At 43.2% G+C, this 15719-nt stretch overlaps 1 protein-coding gene across 1 annotated transcript; it reads right to left on the minus strand.

Annotated features, from left to right (window-relative positions):
• Positions 1–6937: 6937 nt before the first annotated feature.
• hrob (homologous recombination factor with OB-fold) lies at positions 6938–14498 on the minus strand. The gene is made up of 10 exons (XM_071912585.2): positions 14383–14498; positions 14117–14167; positions 12913–13947; positions 12160–12243; positions 11349–11483; positions 9931–10039; positions 8438–8523; positions 8138–8260; positions 7790–8000; positions 6938–7099 (listed from the first exon to the last, which is right to left on the minus strand). The coding sequence occupies exons 1-10, from the start codon at positions 14392–14394 to the stop codon at positions 7044–7046; spliced, it is 1902 nt and encodes a 633-aa protein (XP_071768686.2). The 5' UTR covers positions 14395–14498; the 3' UTR covers positions 6938–7043.
• Between the last annotated feature and the right edge of the window lie 1221 nt (positions 14499–15719).

The following is a 15719-nucleotide window of genomic DNA, read 5'->3' on the forward strand; positions in this document are numbered from 1 at the left end:
GAGAGAGAGAGAGGGGCAGACGACGCACAAACACTCTCCTCGCTCGTTCTCTCCACAGCAAAGCAAAGTCTCTTATTGAATCTGTTTCTATTCCCCCCTCCTCCTCCTCTTCCTCCTCCTCCTCCTCCTCCTCCACCACCACCACCACCCTCGCTCTCATTTGTCTTTCAGCCCGCCTGCTTTCATATTTCCACATCTCATCACCACAAACGGAGTGATGGATGGATGCAAGACGGAGATTGTCGGAGAGACGGATGTAGGGAGAAGGTGGTGGTGATGGAGGCAGAGGGGAGGGTGTGTGAAGTGAAGGAGAAGTGGAGATGGAGGAATAAAGGGAGGGAGACGATGGTTGAAGCGGGGATAAGCACAAAAACGTTGTGCCTTGCGGGTACACGGGGTTGCACAGCGATGTCACGCAGAGAAAAGTAATTTGGACACATAATGCCACATGCATGGGAGAGGGGCAGAGATACAGCACGACGGGAATAATAAGTGTGTTTGTCGTGTGTAATGAAACACCTGGACTGTGAGACCATAATGTATGTGTAATTTATGTGTCATTTGTGTATAGCGGTGTGTTTATCAGTCAAGAAGTGGACAGGGAGAGAGAAAAGTAGCAATATGTGAAGAGATACAAGGAGACAGGAGGAGAGAGGGGGTGAGAAGAAAAAAACAGAAGAATGTGAGTGTTAAAAGAGGGTAAGGGGGAGGAACAAGAGGAAACAGCTTGCATATGGAAGATTGAAAACTGGATTAAATAGAAATAGGCAGGCTATCGATGTGCACTTCCAGGTACAAAAAGAGAATAACAATAAAAGATGTGTTTAAGGTTTTTAACATGTTAACTCAGTGTGTCGGGCACATGGTACTGTGAGGTACTTTGGATAAAAGCTTACACCAATCCGACAATTATGTTTACAGCTGTATCACATAGAGATGAACTGCTGGAAAATCGATCCAACATCACAAAAACCACAGTCATTTACACCTTTATCTGTAATCACCAACATTGATTGATTTACCACAGGATTACATGCATTACACCTGCCACCTTCACAACTGTACTGACAAATTTCCAAATCTTCACTATGTCAAACGTTGCTTCAATCTTCAGTTTGCATGTCATGCTACCTTGCCTACTATAGAGTACATTTGATATTTTGTGAACACCATTGCAGTTAGGTAGTGAGATTTAATGCTGCAGTATGCAAGATTTTTACATAAAAATACACCCATCTTATCAGCCTAAATAACAAAGTGAGGTTGCAACAGAGAAGAGTGTCCCATCCCCACTAATTGAGACACCACAGATTCACCTTATTTGCCCAAATGAAATTCTTGAGTCTGGTATGGTCATTGGCGGAAAAACCTCTCTAACACAGGGAGTGATAAACCAAAATTTACACCTATTCGTAACATGAAGCAATGTGAGCAAGCGAGCAAGCAAAAAAGTGAGTAGCTTGCACTAATGTCAGTCATCCTGGATTATGGATAGATTTTTGTTGGACATTGTGAGAGGAAAAGTCACGTCTCCCTCTAATGGTTATGATAAAAGCTTACTGAGAATGGTTTGACTTAAGGAACTTGGTATTAATTTGTATTGCAGACTTCTATAACGAGAACAATTCCTAAATGTCATGGTTCAGTACCTGTCCTGGTTTTAGGTCACGGTTCAGTATGTTTTCAGAACAGGGAGGGAAAACTGTCAGTGCCTGCAGCTGTGTTCACTCATGAGAAAATCACCCTCTATTTTGCCATTGACAGATGCAAAATAATTTCAAATACATAATAAAATGACTAATTAAATGCATGAACTTTAATAGAATCATCATTTTTGCCTATATAATCTTAGGAGCTATGACCTACATAAAAGCTTATTGTCATCAAACATTACATTTTCATCTTTTACAGCCCACATGCAGTATATTTACTATCAGTACTACAGGCTTGCTTGCTGTTACACGGAAATTGAATCACTATCATGTTTTTGGGATATATAATATAACCTACTGTTCCACACCTACAGAGTACATTGAATTAAACTAGACAAAGGTTCGATTTACATATAAAACAATCCTACTTTATTAATTGCAATTACCGCCAGGCTGCCCAAGATGAAGTTGAGTTTTTGTTGCAGTGAATTTTATTATAGCTTGTAGTTTATGATGTTGTTTATTCAAACGGGACTGTTCTGGTAGTTCATGCATTTGATTGTCCATGAAATTTTATTGTGTATTTGTCAATGGGAAAATGGATGATGGATTTCTCATAAGTTAACACACCCATCAGGCGTGCTAGTTGTCCTCCCCCATAACTAAGCTTCATCTACATGTTAAGCATTTTGTAATTAATAGGCTATAACGTTACATCATGTACACATAATCTCTATCTCTATGCAAACCCCAACATACCTCTGTACCTGTATGGGTATGACATTGCAGACATAAACGATTGGTTTTCTGTTTTTCTAGCTTTGGGAGACTTAACTTACTCATGACAAAACACATAAATTGTCCAATAATAGGATAAGGACCCGTAAAAAAAAATCCTTGCATATTGTAGCATGTCTTGATTAGAACAGCCAAGAAGCATTGATAGGCATAATGCAAAGCAGAGTGGAGTGGCCTATTGCTTTCATACAACAGTGGAAAGACACTAGTAAAAACAAGAACATTTGAACGTTCAATAAATATTTTGTTTTTTATCGATAATGTTTAAATAATACTAATTTAATGCTAATTCTTCCGCAAAGAAATATAGGTAGACTAGCCTATAGCCTAACGTTAGTTCTTGGACAGTTAACTATGTTAGCTAAACAACGTGGTTGCTAACACCAAGTTTTAATTAACCTAACTTTTATGCAAGCATTTCTTATGTTTATCGGGTATTTTACAATGGTTATTACTATAATACGGTTTATAATGATAATTCTGTTTATTTCTGCTTCACAGCCTGCCAAGTGTTGCTAAGTGTGATAATGGTATTTCGCCAGCTTACCATGCGGTGCTGCAGCAGGTTGAGACAAGCTTGGCTGGTTTCATAAGTCCTTCCAGCTTCCCACCGTATAAAAGCTGTACATGATTAATTCATTTAGGATATCAGGAAAACAAGCACAGATCCTGTACAGGCCCGAGAGCTGTGTTCAATTCAATGCATTGAAGCACTGCCACACATTTATCAGTTAAACGACCTAGCTAATTCCACTAATGTTATTTAATATCACAAGGTGCTAACTTACCTAACGTTACCTGTAGGGCAGCAGAAGGTGTTATCAAGTTACTGTTTACAAATAGGCCAACCGTTACTGACCGTTACTAACCATTACTGACCGTTACTAACCGTTAGAACAAATTGTGGAATGTTAAGTTTCACTTCCGTTTTCACACTGGGAGACTGTTGGATTGAGTATGATACAAACATGACGTGATGTGCACATCAGGCGCATTAGAGATAGATTTGGATCAATTAATGCATCTTGCAGGCAACAACGCACGACTACAGACCGTCTCACAAAGCGCTGATGACTGACTGGCTGACTGACCTGAATATGTCTTCAGCTGCACCATGGAGAAAAAACAGACGGTTCTGGTCCTCCGCTCTGATTGGCTGAGTCCTGAAGCCGCGGTTCATCATTAGCCTTTAGCTCACTTAATGGTTGTATTACTCAGTAGTTGACCACCACAATCCACTAATAACAGCTCATAGGCTGTATTACACTACACCAAAAAAGAAAAATCTAAAGCTTACCTGAAACTTGTCTGTCATCACTGACTTGAAAAGAAACTAAAATAGCAAACAGCAAAAATCATCATCTGTTTTTGACCTGTAGAAAAGAATGGTCAATGTTTATAGGCTATATGTTGTCATTATTAAGGTGTTTTCTTCATAAAACACTAATATTGATACAGTATAGGCTATGCCCATTCTGAGGCAACTGTAATAATGTAAACTGTAATAAATTAAAACACACACACACAATTCTGAAAAATGCACAATAACTGAAAATAACAATTTACAACGATACGGCACCCCTGATTGAAACTGAACTATGATTGAAGTTGAAAGATGAAATGGAGCGTGTTCTCGCTCCCTCTCTCACATACACACTTGCGCGCACACACACACACACACACACACACACTGTCAGTCAATCACACAATCTTTCTCCCAAATGAAATTAGCTGTGGTCCCAGAAAGCTGCAGGGTTTGCTGGTTCTTTAACAACTTAATTAAGCAAATCTCCCCTTTTTCCACAGAGGTAATGAGCATAGTTTTACAGGGATTAGCAGTCTCCGGGGTTGAAGATAAATCTTTATTATATTTCTGTGCTTAGCTAACTTTATCCGTCTCGCGGAGATTTAAGTCAATACATCCAACCAACTTTCCATCCATGGGATTCTTAAAGAGGATGCCTTGTTGGCAGTGCCATATTCTTCTCTTTTTAATTTGTAGGGAACTAACACTACAAGTCTGCATAGTAGGTTTACAGCTGGTGTCAAGTAAAGACATAAGGTTGCCATGTTGACATGGATTAAACACTGTAGGAGACAATCAGTCAATATAACCCTTACTAAAACAGCTAGAGTAATCCTAGAATACATTTTAGAAGGATGCTGTACAAATGTCAAAGCAGAACTTAAAAAATATCATGCAGCTACTCTAGGGAGCTGTAGACTGTAATTCCATAAGATATAAAAAACACCATAAAGTGTAAGATCAATAGAAACTCACTGTGTTGAGTTCCACAGACGCACTATACCTCCCTATAGCAATATTATAGGAGATTAAAAGAAATACCATAAAGTATAAGGTCACTATAAAACTCACCACTGAGCACCACAGACATTATAGGAATATTAAGGTGATTTTTCATTAAGGAAGCTACTGTGCAATACTTAACTGAAAACCCATTCAGTCTAAGAATGCATTTTTTATCACAGTGTATTTTATGGTATTATATAGTATGTCACATATAACTTCTAGTATTTGTACTCTTGCTCTTATGAATTTACATGGTGATTTCACTCCTGGACCCATTTTTCAACACCATGTCATTACGCAGTAGTTGACCACCAGTCCACTAATAAGACCAACTCGCAGGCTGTATTACACTACACCATCTGTCATTGCAGTAAATGACTTGGCTAGTAACAGGTTCAGTGTTCATTAGTGCAACAGTTGCTGTGAAATGGACCGTGTCTCCCGTTGCCGCTTCCATTGTACCGAATGCCCCCCTCACCCAAGAGCGTGTGTGAACCTTTTACCATGAAGTGAGTTCATCCACTGTAAGCCATCAAATGTTCCCCAGACACTGAACACTGGATATTTCTCAGGCCTCTCTATCCAAATCTCAGAGAGTTAACTTTACTTTACATCAGAGATGAGAAAGTTCTCTTTACCCCAGGGCCTCTAAACCCAAGTAAACCACAGACAGAATAAAAGCCTGACATTTTATCTTTTTTTAATTTTTTTTTTTTGGTCAGAAGGCACTTCTGATATGCTAGAGGAGACTGAAAGAGTAATTACACGTTCCGACTATCTTAATGGATTATGAAAAATAATAAGCTCTTACCAGGAGATAATTAGGATGTGTAAGTACCAGAGTAGGCAAGACTGGGCGCAGTTGATTATTACCTCTGGAAAGAGGCGATTGAAGTTGAAGGGCAAATTATTCCAGTGTATGAGCAACAACTGCAGACTTGTTGGAACTGAGCCCCCTTTTGTGAAGGCCTTAATTGGTAGATGTGCAGACAAGGGAGGGAGCAGTCCCAATGCGCTCAGACACACACAAACACACACACACACAAATAGACACTTTCAAAGACCCTTGCTCTGGTCCTGAAATTAGATTCCCTTCCAATTAACGTTTTAATATCAGGAGTGTCTAACTTGGCGCTAGATATCCGCATGCTCTCATAAGCTCATGAACTGGACTAATGATGTCCACTAGGACCTGCACTGGCATGCAGGGTGTGAACTGCTACCCCCTGCTGGTGTTCACACAAACATATATATCAGCCATACAGCTAAGAGCAGCACAGGGGCATTAGGGGCCACTGCAAATTCTACCTAATGGATCTCTACTCATTCTCGCCTGAACATAAACCAGGCAACTTAAGTGGGTGAATCATACACAAGAGCACCAAGAGGCTGAGGACTAATATGAATCTATTTAAGTGTCTCTACAGTATATCTGTGAGGCAGGGGGTAGTGGAGGAGTTTGGATCCGATGGGAAAAGCCTGTTAGTCACCAGCTTTCCGCAGACGGCGCTGGGTAAACACCATCGGCCAGGAAGACCACATGGACTCAAACACAGACTTCCTCCCTGCAATCCTTCCCCAAAAATCTCTGACACGCACTTAATGCACGGTAAACAAGCTTGGTCACAGTTTATCCACTGGACTTTGAGACTAGGAGAAACAGACGCGACTGAAAACGGAGGGCGAGGACAAAAACAAACAGAAAGATGCAGTCTCTAAGCTGCAGAGAAAGAAGCTTCACCTCGCTTTCATTCGGTTTAATCACTAAATCAATTTCCCGTAGATTAGTTTTCCATTTCAAAGTCATCGCAGCAAGTGCAAGCATGGATAAAAATTGGAGAAAAGCGAGGGGATAGTACCCTTAACATATACAATCTCAGACTAATTGCAGCCTTCACCAGAATATAAGTCAAGTTTAGTTCAACAGCGCTGATTTTTGGAGTGGTTTAATTAATTAATGAGCATGTGTTTGCTAAGAGTGATTAGTTCTTACAACACATCAATCATCACTGATGCATAGCAGTGCCAAACTACCAACAAATTCAGTCGAGACTATTCTCTGTAGTCTGATATATTTTTTAACTGGACACTAAACATAGTTGACTTATTACAAAGAAAATCTTTATATAATACACAATATAGTACAAGATGTTTTGCGGCCGTGAGGCTATGATGTTGAAGAGGTGACGTCAAAAACAAAGGAAAGTCAGCCATGTGAAATGGCCAAACTCCAAAACAGTGGAGACAGTCTGTCAAGATGCTTTGGCGATGTAAAGTTCACGTCAAAGGCTGTAGGTGTCCTCAGGTAACTCTCCCAGGAGTTCATCCAGGTCGTCATCTGCACAACAAAGAGAGGTCAGGCCGTGGGACAGTGTCCGAAATCAACCTTTTGGTTCACCTGCCAAGGGCTGGTAAACTAAAAAGAAAATTCCTATCAGAAATAATTTTTATTCAACATACATTTTTGTAGAAATATGTCACCCTAACTGTGGTGTAGCTACTTTGTGTGCAGTTCAGGTACTGTGCTGTGTGTTTATTATAAAACCTGTTCACTCAGTTATACAATGGATCAACTTTGTAATTAATCATGTAGTGCAACAGAATTCAAATAAGAGAGCATTTTGAAGCGTACACCACAACACACACACACACACACACACACACACACACACACTAATTAAGTTAGAATCTTTCACATTTATCTAGTTATCCATCCAGACAGCAGAGAAACAGGGGGAAGAAAAAGTTTAGAGAAGTTTAGACACAGGAAACTGCTTTGATACAGAGCCATTGTTTTGCTTCGATTTGATTGGCTCATGGACAGAGTGAGTGTATGGTGGTCAGCAGGGACAAAGTTCAAGAACAGCCAAAGATCAAAAGTTATCGTCTCATAAATTTCCCTCTCCCTTATCGATTCATCCACCAAAAACAAATTTTACTGGCATTTGGCAGTAATTTCAGACGCCACCTTAGGATGAACAATGGACATAAACACTCCTCTTTCTCTCTAGCTATTTGACCAACCCACCTGCGTCCCAGCCTGGGTCCTGTGGTGCCGGGTTCCCACTGGAGCTGGCTGTGGAGTCCGCTGGGACTTGCGGGGCTTGACCTGCCTCCCTACACTTTCCCCCCTCTTGCTGCTCTTCCTCCTCATCCTCCTCGTCAAACACCAGCTGCATCCGAGACACGGGGCCCCCGGGGAAGCTGGGAGACCCGGCGGGTGACTCCAACACCGGCTCCTTAATAGGAAAAAAACATCCAGCAGTTTTTAGGGGACAGCTGACAGCTTGATAGAACATTTCAGGGAGACAGATTTCATTTTTGGTGGAATGTAATCGTGCTAGTCTGGTTTTCGGCAGAGCGGAGCGTTACTCACCAGGACCAGCGGGGGGAGCTGAGAGGAGGACAGGCAGACTCCGTCGGGGGGGTAGATCTTCAGCAGGTTGTTGGGCGTGACATTCAGGTAGTGGTTACGGTGGGAGGGGGAGAACACACCCACCTTCCCACAGAGCAAGCAGAGACAAAATATAGCAAAGCTGAAATAAAAACGCACGGCAAACCAGCAAAAGTCTAGGTTATGCTCAAATGTATGGCAGCTACTGTCGTGGGTGCAACTTAAGTTAAAATGAATTATCATCTTGGGCCAAATAAAAGGCGTCTGAGTGGCGAGTCTTACTTGTTTGAGCAGCAGGACGGCTCCAGCCTTGAGCTCCCCCAGTCTGTCCTCCAGGAGGCGCCGATGCACTGTTCCCTGAATCTCCCCTTCGGTCAAAAATAAGTCAAGTCTGTTTATTTGTCATGTACACAGCATACACAGGGTAAACAGTGCAAAGAAGAAGAAGAAGAAGAGAGCAGTGAGGGCTAGTGGCACAGTCCTGTAATGTCACCCAATTAAAAAAAAGCTTGTATGTCCAGGGTGTCTGCAAGTTACAATTAAACTTAAGCCCTTTTCAGACATTTTTAAATGCCAGGTCAAATTAAATGAAAGACCAATTCTGCCACTGAAAAAATGTAAAACTGTAGACTGATTCCTCACTGGAGAAAACAACGCACCAAGACATGCAACATTTTTAAGACCTCTGAATCTGAATTTATGACTTCAAGTGCTATATTTAACCACATTCAACACTATATTAAGGCCTTGAATACATGGATAACATAATCGAAGATATTTCAACACACCCTGACCTCTGCGATGTAACCTCTTTCATCCTGTAATTGTGGAAACATACTGATGATCCGCATCCGCATTCATTCTAATCGGTGGTGATTATACACTTACTGTATTCTTGAACTGCTTCTGAACATAACTGACTGCTGGAGCAAAAGCTACACATCTAAAATAGGGTGGGAGGCATATTATTGACTGGCTGGTCCCTTGTGGTCTCAGAAGCACATAATATCTGCTCGCTGCCGATGCCGACCTGCAGCAATTGAACCGCTAATAAGCACTTAAGTCCGGCGTTGAGTGCGACATCTACTCTTGAGTGTTCATAATCAGTATACTTCATGCCGCTCGCTCTCTGGGGGCCATGGCAACCAGCTTAGCTTAGATATGCTTGTGCATCAGAGAAAAGGGAGGGAAGATTAGAGAGACTACAAAGCTGAAGAGAGAGACAAGAAAGAAAGAAAGACGCAAAGGATGGAGGAGAGAGAGAGAGAGGGCCGCTGGCAGCAGGACAGATGTGTTCCACTGAACTGGACTGGGTATATAGGCCTATATATATAAGTGTGTGTGTGTGTGTGTGTGTGTGTGTGTGCGTGTGTTTAATCAAGCGTATTACAGTGGCTGAACTCTGCTCTCGTACCATGTGGAGCTCAATCAGGCGAGTTCTCAGTGAGCAAATGTCAAATGTGAAGCAAACAGAGCACACAGCTCCTCTCTCTCTCTCTCTCTTTTACTCACCATCACTTTCTCTCCCTCCCTCTGTCTCAGACACATACACATTTTATTATACCACTGAGCACAAGAGGCTATTTTCTCCAACACTCTCTAACTGATATGGAGACTGGAGTGTTTTCACTGACTTGAGGATGCTGCAATTCTGCCCTGTGCGCACGGGGAGGGGGAAGTGTTGCAAGTCAAGTGGATGCACATTTCTACTATGAGCCTGTGTTGACAGTTATGGGTGAGCGCGGGTGTGTGTGTGCGGGTGTTGTGTCCACTACCTGTTGGGTCTTTAAACACAGCCTTGGCGTCGTTGTGTGTGTGGAGGATGCTCTTCAGGAGCACGGCCATGTTGGGGACTTTGTTTTTTGCCAGCTGCTTGAGGGCGGCCTAGGTAGACGGGAGGGGAGAACGAGAAACACACCGGCTTCGTTTACATGCACAGAGAATTCCATTCTTAACCTGGTTATTCAAGTAACTCGGCTTTGGCTCGAAGAATATAAACATCATAATTTGGTTAGAAGAACCCAGGTAAGCTAATACTCCGATTATGAGAAAGTTAAGATACCTGGGGCCAGTTGCATAAAGATAGACCTGGTCTTCGACTTAAATGTGACTTTAAGTCAAACTTGCTACAGACATTTATATTTACCTGTTCCTACTACTTCTTGGTTGTTGTAGATCTCTAATGGGTTGTTTCTGTCTCTAAAGACTCGCTCTCTTCTTCAGACTCTTCCCAAAAACCACTCTGACCGTTAGGCCGACTCGTTGCCATAACAACAAAGTTCTTAACTCAAGATTAGCCGGGGGGGAAGGTGGCTAACATTCCTACCTCAAAATAAGTCAGTTGTAATATTTAAGTAACAGACAGTCTTAATTAGACTATTCCAACCTGAGAATCTAAGACCAGTCTAAGGATTAGACTAGTCTTAAACTAGCTTTATGCAACTACTCCCTACTCCCTACACTATGGCTTGGATACATTTTACTCCTTTCACTTTTGGCTTTCACCATCTGCGTGGGGTTATGGGCACATTTGGATGTCAAGAAAAACAGCGGCGAGCCTGTGTTAGAAGTACCATGCTATAGTCCAGTCAAAGAGGGCGGCCTTGGTCTGTGAATTGGTTTATTCATGGCAACAGCAATCCTCAGTCGCAGGGCAGCCAAGGTTCATGTAAAGAGCTTAACCTGAATACGCTTAACCACAGCATGGCCAGGAGCCAGGTTACTCCATGCATTTAAACACAGCCAGTGACCAACAACAGCACAGAAACCAACATACTGAAGTGCTCTCTCAACAAGTTCAAACAACTGCCACTCAACATTTATCAATTAAACGCTGATAAATTATTCCTAGGAAGCCGCCTCCAGAGGAACGCAGAGGCAGCAGAGAAACAACAGAATCTCCATTAGAGTGATTGATGACTGATCATACAGTTGATAATTACAACAAACACCTCCAGCGCGGCTCTGTCGTTTGTCCTGATTATGCCAATAGACCACCGGCGTCGTCACGCACTCTGTTATGATGGCGGATAAAAAAAAAATAAATCACTCGGCCCAAATAATGATGCATACATTACAGGGCTGGATGTGTTTTCCTCCTTGAATGGGTAACTACTTTGAAGTTTATGTATCTAATTGGACAACAAAAGGGATGTGTGTTGTAGCTGAGAAGGTTACTGATTTAAAACGTTACCTTGCGAAGCACCATGACCACACTGTAGGAATGCAGGAAGCAAGAGGGGTTCCTTTCATCCAATCCCATTTCTGCCTTCATTGCCGCCCAGGCACCGCCGCTGAACTCTTCTTCCTCAGTCTGGGAGCTGGGACCCTGTAAATAAAGTTTACAGGCAAGACTACAGTTACAGTGTTGATGTGACTTGAGTTCTGATTCTCAAGACTGGATTTTATGAGATCTCACCGCTGTATGTCCACACTTGGCTTGAAAATGCCTGCCATGCATCTCCTGTGGCTGCATTTATTTAAATTCATGTCTTTTTCCTGCTCTCCCCCGCAATCTCTTTAGATCGCTTGTATGGTCACTGTGGCCAAATTGCATCCGGACTATGTAAAATTCAGACCACATCGCAGGCTCGACCATTTCCGTGTCTGGTTTTGAAAGTCCGATAGCAATGTGAGCAAAATCTTAATGCGTCCTTGAGTGTTTGGAAGATCAAAGTCACATTGAAGCGACAAGTGTAATTGCAGCCAGAGAAACTCTTTCTGGCCTGCTGGGTGGGCTGTTGAAATGGGGTCAGCCATCTCTCTACCACCATGGTGGTTTTGAGACTTGGTTTTGTTTATGGTGTCGGTCTGCAGTGTAGATCTGACCGAGCAGCTACTGGGCCTAACACAACAGAACATCAGTGACAGGAGGCGCCCACCTACATTATCGCTTAGGGGATAATTACATCTCAGCATTAGTTACTGCCTTATTATATAAGTAAGACACCTAAAATTCAATATCAGCGGAATAAGATTTAATGTGTTCTGTGGTCTTACATTACCTGGCTTGGCAGTCGAGCCACGGCGCCGTGGGCCGGAGTCTGGGGAACCGACACCACTATGTCATCCAGGCTCTGGCCCTGCGGCTGAGAGACAACAATTCAATTATTATCTGGCACCATGGTGCAAAAACAAACACATAACCAACAGATTTCTTTGACAATCATTCAATTAGAGCCTAGATAACAGATTCACAGAGGAGCGCTATAAATTCTGACCAAAGACAGATTATACAGTTTAAAGGTCCCATATTATTCAGTTTTCAAATATACTACAGCTCAGGATAACAACAGTGTTCTTCATGATGTTTTGCAAATAAATATAGGCTTTCCAGTTCAACTGCTGCAAACTGGGCTGACTGAACAGATTTCAGTAATGTTTTTTTGAGGGAAGCCAATCAGGACCAAGTGCATTTTTGATGTATTAGCGGGAGTTTGTGTGAAACTGCCTGTAAAAAAGGTAGAATTTTTGAAAATGCTATAACTTTAAATTTAACCACTCAAACAAAATCTAAATTTAACAATGTCTTCATTAAACATATTTGATCATATATGTATATAAATAGAGGAAAATTTGAATTCCTTTAAAATATATATAATTGGACAACTCCGAGCGTAACTTTCATTAATAGTAAATATTATGAAAATGGATGACATTAGCAACATCAGTGTAGTGCAACCGAGGTCCAATTCTCATACAGGCCATTTCAGAAGCGGGGCAGAGGGACAAACTGTGTGTGGACCATGTGGACTAACCTGCTGCGGCAGCAGTCCGGCGGGGCCAGGGAAGCGGCGGGTCGCGGGCCGGTGAGGGTCGGAGCGAGGCCTCTTCCTGGGAAGCTTATTGGAGGCGGACACCAACTGGACCAGGCGATTGGTGAGGACCGGCGTGTGGAGGGGGCGAGGGCTGAGGCCGGGGGAGGTGACAGAGGAGGGCGCCGGGGAGACGGCCTCAAACAGGCCACGGCCCTGAGGGGACGGTCCCGGGGACGGTCCCGGGGTCGCCCACGGCCTCTGTGGCTGCTGGGGCCCTCTGACCGGCCTGGGGAGGGGGCTGTGGAAGGGGCTGGGGGCGGGGGAGGTGGCGGTGAGGCCAGGGAAAACACCGGGGCTCTGCGGAGCGGCTGAAAGGAAAGGAGCGCGGCGGTCTGGAGACGGCAAGGGTGCAGCGGAGGAGGTGTGAGGAGGGAGGTTACGGTTAGACGAGCCGGACGTCTGGTGTTTAGTGCTGAGCTCTCTCAGACTCCTGCCAGCTAGAGTCTGGGTCCCTCCACAGGTTGGGGGCCGCAGCGTTTTGGCTGAAGATACAGTCTCTACTGTGGGCACAACTGAGGATGGAGCAGGGGGCTGAACTGGCTGCGGGAAGTGTGTTCCCATGCCCATCTGTGGATCACACTCATCCAAGTCTGCCAGGTCAACATCCCAGTCATCAAACTCATCCTGTGGCACATAGGCCTTCTGCGGCTCTGCAGCGTTAGTGCGAGTCTGTTGGGATGCCAAAGTGGGATGAGCATTACTTAGTGTTTGGGGATGCAGGGAGTGCAGCTGAGTGGAGGAGGAGAGCTGTCTCAGACCCAGAGCAACAGTTTGTCCAACAGCAGTCTGCGTGCTGTTCCCTGGTCCTCTGCCATTACACGGGGCAGTTGATCTCTCTCCAGTTTGCAGTAGGGAATTTTTTTCCTGCTCTCTGTGAGCAACAGAAGAAGCACGCAGCGCACAGGATGATACAGCAGCTGCCAGACTGGCTGGTCCAGACGCTGACGGGGCAGCCCAGTCTGCAGCAAGCAGGTCCTACAAAACGAATACACACACACACACACACACACACACACACACACACAGCATGAGAGAGAGGAACAGAGAACAGAAGGAGAACCATTATGTTACTGAATGCGACAAGCACACACTGAGAATTAAGTAACAAGTGAAATCAGGTGTGTTGAAGTCTGTTTGGAATCACCTCATCATCAAAGTCCTCCCCAATACTGAACAATCCATTTAATTTGCAGGTCTGGAACAAAAGTTACAACACACAACACACCAGTGAGAGGTCTTTACAACATGTGCAGCATATAAATATCCAGATGCTATGAACTAGGTGAAGACATAAGGCCTGATTTATCACAACACGGCCAGACAGAAACAGATATGTTATCTATGTGCAGTACTATTAACTCCTAGGGCAAGTTAGCTAGCTAGCTAAATTAGCTGGACTGGCTGACTTACCATCGCAGTCATTGGATATCGCGATGAAAGCTTTATCTGATCAGTTCGGACAGGTACACGAATCTAAGTAAGCCATCGGATGCCATTCTTCAATGGTGTATAATTATTTCCCGTTGTCTCGCTTTATAACTTTACTTTGAAAAGAAAACGCTACTAGACAACTGTAGGTAGGAAAACTTATGTTCGACTGTGTTAGTGCTGCGCCTGCTGCTTGGCGCCGCCACGTTCAAGCAGTACGTGCTGACGTAAACAATGTTTATACAGAGAGAATCTACGCGTAGCGAGAGGTTTTACTCCTACTTACTTCCGACTTCGCTTCATCGCTTATTTTCTGGCTAGGAGTCTCACATTTGGTGATTTAGCCAAACGGTGTTTAATGCCGCGTTCATGTCATATGGGAATCACTGTCGACTTGACCCACTGAAGGTTTTCTGTAGACTTTGGTTGATCAGCTTTTTCACACTTAACACACATGCGATTAGTTATGCCTACTGCAAACAAACATTGCAATGTCAACTGCCAACACAAATCCAGCAAGTGGTTGTATTCTGCCATGACATTTTAAGAATTGTGAATACCAAATTCCTTATGTGATGGAAATCAAACATTTTGTTTGCTTTATTTGTAATTAATAGGCTGTATCATTCCATACGCTTGACTACAGGTATTTTTTGTTAATGTCAGAATTCAGGAAGTCAGAAATCCAACGCCAAACCCCAAGTTCCCAACCAGTATACAACCTGTAAACTGACATGGATGGTATTTTCGAGTAGTAGACTCGTATCTAGTGTCTTTCCCCATGAAACACGAATGCAGCAATGAAGTACAATTTAGCACTAGGCTATTACTGAGAGCAATGTGACCTATACATGCCTTTAAATTAGTTTAAAAAGATGTTAAGTAGGTGCTGCTGTTTCGCACATGCGTGGTATATTAATGCCTAATATCAGTAATGGATATTCATGAAGGTCCTTAATTCGCTGCTGTATGCATACTCTCTTCAGGTCGTCCATAGGCTGGAATGGGATGTGAACTATCTTGACCTGTAGTATCTTGACCTTGTTTACTGTCTTTGATTTACTGGCCCGCGTTGGGGAGATTAACGCCGGGTCGACACTGCCACCTGCTGACCATTTTCGGTTAAGACAACAGCCGAGTATCAGCTTGCATTCTTCTCTATTAATAACTAGTGCTGAACTTGTATTTGAGCAACAATCTTGTGACGGTGTCCGCACTTCTCCTAAGAGGACGTTTGATTTGGACGTTTCTTCTTTACATAGCCTACACATCCGATGGAAACATGGGATTTAAGCAGAAAGTTTAAATGTATGCATGAC

The sequence above is a fragment of the Centroberyx gerrardi genome, chromosome 7 (assembly GCF_048128805.1).
Source record: "Centroberyx gerrardi isolate f3 chromosome 7, fCenGer3.hap1.cur.20231027, whole genome shotgun sequence".
NCBI lineage: Eukaryota > Metazoa > Chordata > Actinopteri > Beryciformes > Berycidae > Centroberyx > Centroberyx gerrardi.